Source organism: Gobio gobio, assembly GCF_949357685.1.
Source record: "Gobio gobio genome assembly, chromosome: 3".
Lineage (NCBI taxonomy): Eukaryota > Metazoa > Chordata > Actinopteri > Cypriniformes > Gobionidae > Gobio > Gobio gobio.
In genome coordinates, this window is record NC_137099.1 from 15,699,789 (window position 1) to 15,707,731 (window position 7,943).

General features: G+C 39.6%; 1 protein-coding gene across 1 annotated transcript in view; it reads right to left on the reverse strand.

Moving 5' to 3' along the window:
* ttyh3b (tweety family member 3b) overlaps window positions 1-6,244 on the reverse strand; it is a 61,275-nt gene extending 55,031 nt beyond the window's left edge. The window contains exons 1-2 of the mRNA XM_079813525.1: window positions 5,797-6,244; window positions 5,329-5,475 (exon numbers count right to left, since the gene is read on the reverse strand). Of these exons, the coding sequence (XP_079669651.1) occupies window positions 5,329-5,463 (135 nt within the window). The 5' untranslated portion in view covers window positions 5,464-5,475; window positions 5,797-6,244. The remainder of the gene's footprint in view (window positions 1-5,328; window positions 5,476-5,796) is intronic.
* Between the last annotated feature and the right edge of the window lie 1,699 nt (window positions 6,245-7,943).

Sequence of the window (7,943 nt, forward strand, 5' to 3'; positions counted from 1 at the left end):
GTGGACAGTAAACAAGCCTTATTGACATTTGAACTTGAAAAGTGTCTCTGTGACCTTCATCTCTGTCTGAAAGAGGTCTATGGGCCAGATTTACTAAAGGCAAATTAGCATGAGAGCGCAATCCCATAAAAGCGCAGATGGGAGTAGAAAGTTCTGCGAATGATCTACTGACGAAGGGAAAATTAAATGCATCAGGATCATTTCCATAATGACCAACACAATCTACCAAGAGCAGCACAAATCGGTGTCTGGTTTAAGACATGCTTTTTTTGGGCGGTAAAAAATAAATACGAGTAAAATGACTAGAGCAAACCTTAGTAAATCACTTAGTATTAGGGATGTGACGAGATCTTGTGCCACGTCATGACCTGTCATGACGGAGGTTGAGGGTGTACACCTCCACTCTAGTATTGCTTTTTATAGAAATAAAAACAATTTAATTCAGGTGGATAACAGTCGCTTCAATTCCATCAGCTCATCCAACACGAGCACTGATCACGTGAAGAGAAGACATTGAGCGTGTGTTACGAGTGTGTGTTACATGTTAGTGGACTGGACCGTGGCAGAGGATTCGTTGTGCATGAGAAGCGTCAGACTTATATTTTAAAATGCCCGTTCAGCACCACCGCTCCCTATTCACAGAGTACGCACAATCGTGAAATTGAAAGTGAAAGTAAACGGGAGCACGCATTCAAATGCGATTTCAATATGTTACTGCTGTTTGAAAGCCCTGAGGCACGCGAATATCTCCCAATATAAGTCTCGTTGTAACCATCTCTTAGCTCTGTATCATGCTTGAAGAAAAATGTGGTCTCTATTTGCACTTTGAATATTGAGTACTTTGATTATAGTATTATTGTTATTGTTGTATATGTATAATATCTATGATCAATTTGTGGGAAGGAGTTTAGTTAAGAGGTCAAAAGAAGGTCATATGCAGTTCTAAGGTCTGAAGAGACAATCATACATGAAAGAAGCCAGTCAGTTGAGTTTTTGGCAAAACCTTTATAGTGCTTGTTGTCTATTACTGCATATGATAATTCATACTCGGAAAGTAGACCTGAAATGACATTCATTATTACAAGATGATGAGTTAAAACATTTCAAATGCACCTGCAAACAAATTTTCTAGTCATGCATTTCATCAGTGAGGATTTCTTAAAAAAACTAAGTAAAAATCTTGTCTCGTTCTCGTGAAACCAATCTCGTGTCACGTCATGTCTCGTGAGATAAGTGTCTCGTCACACCCCTACTCAGGGTTGCCAACTCTAAGGCATTTGGCATTTGGCGTTGAAAAACGCCAAATGCCAAAAAAAAAAAAAGAGAGTTACGACATGCTCTGAAAAAAAATCTCACTCCAACCTGAACTTAAAAGTTGGCAACCCTGCCCCTACTTAGTATGATTTATTTAAATACTCTTCTCCCATAAATTTGCCGCCTGAAAGGAAAACTCCAACAAATGCATATGCAATTGCAAAAATAACCCTGTCAAAGCCTTTTCAGCGCTAATTTTTCACTGTGTGTCAATCTTGAGTACCTATAGAGTAATATTGCATCCTTTTTAATCGCTGAAGAGTATTTAGTGTTATCATATTTATAAAAGACAGATACGCTGTACCTGTACGAAAACAGCCGAGCTCGTGGAGGCATGCAGTGGGCGGAGCAAAAGAGTCAAGCGGCAATTGCCAATAAAACACAGACATTTGATGCGGTTTCACTCACTGCCAGCGGTTTCGATTCGTGACCTGGAACAAACAAGCACACTTGCAGAACTCCAGAAAAACAAACTGCATCCACTGTTTCCTTAACGCTGGGTTACTTGGGAAGCTAAACAAGGTTATCTTTCCCTCACAACCAAAAACACACTTATTTTAGTGACATTGTTGATTTCGTGGTATAAAAACTAAATGACAGCGCTGTCAACGGCTTACGTAACCCGGACGAAGCTCGTTGATGGGCGCGCTCTTGCTCTCGCTCTGGTTGATGTGCGCACGCGCTCATCCGGGAGAAGTGCCCATACAAGGAATTCCATCCTTTATGACGTCAGGACAGGCTGGTCCTACCAGACTCTCGTACATTTAATTTGTACAGAGAGTCTGGTCACTCTCCATTGACAAGTGTTAACTTCCTTGAAGGCGGGTACTCTGTTGAAGTTTAAAACTATTGGATCTGCCCAGAGCCACTCTGGATCTACCATAACCAGGGCTTAAAAACGGAAAAAAAATATCAATCGGTTCACTCCGAGCAGAATCGATATTATAGCGTTTCCGTTTTTGCGTTCCTCAATAAACATTACTGTTCCGAAAACGGTTTGATATGAAAAAATACCGGTTAATAACATTATTTTAATTTTATTTTACCCTATACTTTAAACAAATATGTGTAAATAGACTTATTTTCACTATATAATAATATAACGCATGGTAATTAAACTTGAATATTTAATTCATAACATTTTTAAAACCAGAAATACATGCATTAGAATTACAAAGCATAAACAGCGGACCTGTTTTAATGGAGCGTTAGACAATCTAAAGTGGCCCTCTTATGCCGAATTATTTTCAGAAGAGTGATAACATTCTTTGTACATAACTTTTTTTCAACACGACTTGTTTTAAAAATTGCATTAATAAAGAATAAATAAACTGAATAACCATTGCTCTTTTAATGCATCGTCAACTGCTAATTTCAAAGCAAACACTGCGCAACACGTCCTTGCATCACATAATCAAATTAAGTCAGCTAATAAAGCTTGATCATTTAATGCAATATAACATACCATTTAATACGAAGCATCAGCCGTCTATATAGAAAACATTGACCTGTCCTGTATTGGCAATCTGAAAGACTATAGGAAAAATGTTTGATAGATGCTAGTAGCCTACTTGGACAGGCTTAAACAAAATCCATAAACTAGCCTAAATCAGTCTATTTGAGCTTAAAGTCCGTACTGCTTATTTAAACGTTCGAAAATAATGTCCTCCAATACCTGCGCTTTCATTGTAGACCTCAGCGGGGAAAGAAATGTACTTGATTGCATGAAAATGCGCGCTCTATAATGACGGTAGATTCATAGATGACTGGTGCGCGGGCATTTCACTCACGCTTGATCCGTCAACGTCACATGCTGTACTACTCAATTCATCATTGGTCACTGCCAAATTAAAATATTAAAGAGAACAATAAAATAACGTTATTAACCGGTTAATGGTCATTTCAAATTAACGTTTCTGTTCAGAACGATTCAAATTGATTTTGATCTCGTTTCCGTTTTTGTTCCTCTTAAAATTTCGTTCGTTTCCGTTCCTTGAACCGGTTCAGAGCCCTGGCCATAACCAATCGCTAACGGTTGGTCGTGACGCATGTCATCTCAAACTAGCGCACGACATCAACGTCATCGTTCTCAGCCACTCCCTCTGTTCGCTGATTGGACCAGTTCAAATTTGACCAGAGAAAACCAGACAATATACCGCAATCCCAGACAGTACTGAAGGAAAATGAAAATTGAGCGGAAGTACGTAGGAGGGCGGAGCCAGGCTAGTCATACAGGGCCATACTCGAAAAAACTTTCTGAAAATTATACGAATCCTGAAGGAGTGTATTTGGCACAGAAATACTCTGTCACACATCCAACTTGTTTTTTTGGACATTTTGGCCTAGCCTGACAAGCCAGACCCACATCAAGATGTTGGGTCTGGGAACTCACCATTGGAAGGGCTCAATCCGAGGGTTGGGATAAACGGTTGTCTTTCAAATTCCCTCTGCACGCAATAGGATAGCGCTACAACCAACCAGAGCAGCGAAGATGAAGCGGAGCTAGTTGATAGATTAAACTTTCGCCGTATCCGGTCGGAAAAACTCAGAACACATCTTCCTTTCTTAAGAATGACTTCAGTGCCGTTCTTTGTTCTTTTCTCAAAGAAAAACTTAACTCCAAGTCTTCCCAGAGTCGCGGCCAAAGCCGATTCGAAAGACCGCTGTTCGCCAGCTTCTTTGTTTACAAGTAGCACGCGGAACCGCCGCAACTCTGCCGTCATTATGGTAAGCCCGCCCACCGACTCTATACACGATGTGATTGGTCTGACCAGAGTTTGTTTTTTCCAGCTCCCAAGCCAACGGAGAGTTGCTAGACGACCCTGACTGCAAATAAAATTTGCTGCCGCTAGGATGCGTCTAGATTTCTAGACTAATTTTGGCCATGTTTAGCATCCATGATTAGAATCCTACTCTTTAACAGTGTAAATAAGTCAGAATGCATGAAATAGCATTAGACCCTTGAAAGTTGTCAGGACATGAAAAATCACCCTATTTTGAGTGAAAGTTATTGATATTATAGGAAGCCATTCATCCATGCGTGTTTTTTATGTCTTATTTGACCTTGTAATTTTTAAATCAAAATTTCACAACACAACAGCACAGAGCAAATTTGCTTAGCAGACGATGTGAAAACATCTATTTTGATGTTTACACCAATAAACATACTGACAAACAGGCTGCTTTTTTCATTTTTTTTTGGCAGCATTCCCTTAATTTTGCTGTGACTGAGATTTAACAGTAATCTTGAATGCCTCTACATTATACATATGACCAAATGTTGAATACTCGTGTAGAAATGCATTATATATGCACAGGCTCATAATGTCTCCTACTGGGTGTTGATATCCATTTCCGTGGGTGGGTAAATAGACAAACACTGACTATCTCCACACAGCTCCTAAGCATAACATCATTTCTGGACAGTAACTGCTCAGTGATTGGACAGTCTGTTCTCATGTGCAACACGAGGAGCTCAGTGAGATGAAGTCATTAAAACTGATCAATGCCACTCTTTTTAGGCGTAAAAACAGCTTGACCAGTGTGAATTTTCATAGTTTAAACTAGTTAGTACTGATCAAGCTACCTCATCAACAAAGCCATGCTACTAACCAGTAAAAATACAAATCTGGTTGACCAAAGATGTCAAGCCTGGTCGGGAACCAGCAGACCAGTCTTTTCAGCCAGAGTGCTTATTTGTACTGTTTTAAATAGACAAGTATTGTCTTACTGCATTGTCTATTCTGGGTCAACTCTCAAAATGATGTATGAATCACACATTTTGTGTATATTATTCATAACTATCCCATTAGCTGTCAAATATGTGACACTCTGAATGCTCACAATCTAATCCCTCAAAACCTAACTAGTTGCCACACACTGCAGTAAAAGCCTTCAGAGGGTTACGTCATGCTTGAGATGAGAACAACCTTTGATGTTGCCGCTCCGCACGCACACATCGATCTTGACGTTGTCTCATATTTCCAAATCGTGTAGCACTTGAACTCGACCTACCTTTTGATATTCCGAGTCCTCCGGTCGGAAATCACTGCTGGTCAGCTGAAACTGTAGGTTTACGTGCGGAAGGCGATGGAAAAGGTTAACCCACCACGGCGGAGAATAATTCACCACTGCAGCCATAGTGTTCATGCAGATCTCTGACTGTAAAAGACACAATGATGCATTCAGCAACCAATTCCAGACTTCGGCTGTTTCATCACGTCGCATTGCATCAAATGCATTAAAAGTGTCTCTTTACACGCTACCTGCAGTTAAGCAGGGGTTAAAAATCTGCACCAAAGACCAAACAAATGGCTAGTTTTCCCCTAGAATTGTGCCCACACACTCATCCGTTGTTCTTAATTACATTACCATACAGAATTGTTCTTAAATCTAATAATTAACATAACATGCATTGTTTATATACTAGGATTTAAACCGCAATGCTCAGGCAGGCTTTTGTTATCGGGAATCCGTGCTTACCCGTTATCAGCCTAAACCATCGTTCCAGCAAAAACCTGCGATGATTTCAACAACAGACAAATGGCTCTGTCCTTCGATGTTTTTGGTCGAAAAGCAGCAACAGCGGGGTTATCTGTGCTCAGCAGTCAGCATGCATCGAGATTCTTGTCCAACGCAGCCCCTGCGTCACTGCCGTCTGCATGTTATCCAGCGACACACTGGAACTGAAGCGAGAGCTTTAAACGCCTTTGATGCCCATTGCGCTTTTGTTTTAAGGTAACGTTCCCGCGCCGCTTTCTTCCAGCGGACGCGTGTGATCAGCCCTCGTGCATTTCTGTTGCGTTAAAATTGAGTTGCATAAAATACGAGATGATATCACACATTACGAGGATGAACTAGTGATTTGTGCGAAGACTACAAACGGCCGCGATTGTCAATCATCCACGTCCATCTATTTCAATTCTCCAATGGGTTCGTGTGTTTACAGACCTCTGGTGTCCAAATTACGCAATTTCAAATCATATATCAAAGCAAAGCTGTATTAAAACCCTTCTTTTTATTGTTCTTATCCGCAATTTTCCAGCTTTTCTTAATTCAACGGTTATGCTAATGCTAATTATGCTGCATAGAACGTTTATAAGTATACAAACACGTTTACGTTATAAAAAGGGTAACGTCTGCAAATTTTATAAAAACGTTATAAACCTTATAAGTATTATAAACGTTATACAAATATGTTTTGCTATTTAGGTTATAAAAAAGGTAACGTCTGAAACTTTCCCCTCATCGTTCTAGCAATTATTTGCATACTGAATAGTATTTACATGACAATATTACAAGCTGCAGAATGTATTATTTTTTGTCTTTTTCAACAAAATGGTCAACAAAATGTTCAGGAGGTCAAACAAAATATTATAGGCTAATTATATTTCTATTTTTGCAACCCTTAACAAACCAGCTATACTTACCTCTAGATTTGAGTTTTAAAGTCACCATGAAATCAAAATCGACAATTTTTTTTTTTAATGTAGGCTAATATTGAATTATTACAATTTTTTATTCATGTGCCCTTGTATGTAACTTGTGGCCCTTTGGCGGTTAATAAACAAAACCCTCAGTTCTGGCCATCTCTGAAAAGCCAAACCAATGTCTCTATGTTTTATTATGGGGTCTATCCCGTTCTCTTTTTGCCAGCAGACTCTCAGGAGATTCCCCGGAGATTTTAGTTCACCCAAAAATGAAATTAGCATTTACTCACCCTCAAGCCATACTGCCTTCCAAAGGCAAAGCGCAGTAACTACACATTTGGTCAAAATTGAGTTAAGACTTGAAATGGGCTTTGTGACATCTGTTCTGTCTTGTGACAAAGTTTGCTGGTTCAATTTTGTCCAGTTTTAGAGAAACGAGCGTGTCAAAATTGCAGTAACTACAAAATCCAAGCCAATACCAAGGCAAACCGCAGTAAGTGATGTTACTGCGTTCTAGCTTTGTTTCCCCGTTCTTGACACAGCAGATACTGCGGTTTCAGCCTTGTCACAATGGGGATTGTAACTTATGCGGTTTGCCCCGATCGTAACACACAGAAACAATCCCGCAGCCATATGATGTTTGAACTCGCGTTAAAACGCATATATACAAAGACTGGTAAGGAAGATAGCAAAATAATAACTCATAGTAAGGCAACTGACAGCTTTATATTCAGTTAACATTGACTAGCCAGCCGCTAGCAAATTTTGACTAACCTGTGCTGCTCTATTAAAGGCAATATCATCTGACAACGTAAAGATAATCCGATTTAATCACGTTGGTGTTTGTTGATTCGGACATCTCTCCGTTTCAGGCAGCTAATCCAATTGTATTGACAGGGGTTACTCCTTCAAAAGCTAGCTGGGTCTGGTAAAGTTATCTTGTTAGACAAAGTTACTCTAAAAGTTAGCGCCGCCAGTCAGCAGGTGACAACCGGACGAGCGCAGCCGGGCCGACAGCAAGCACTAGGTGAAAAAGTACACTTGCATAATGTACTGAAAGTACTCTATTTTCACAAACTAATTTCGTAGGCTACTTAATATACAAAAAAAGTGCCAATCAGTTTTTTGGATTTCACAGATAGGCTAGCTAAGAATACATAATAATTATATTTTAATTATTAATTATAGCTTTAAGGGTGT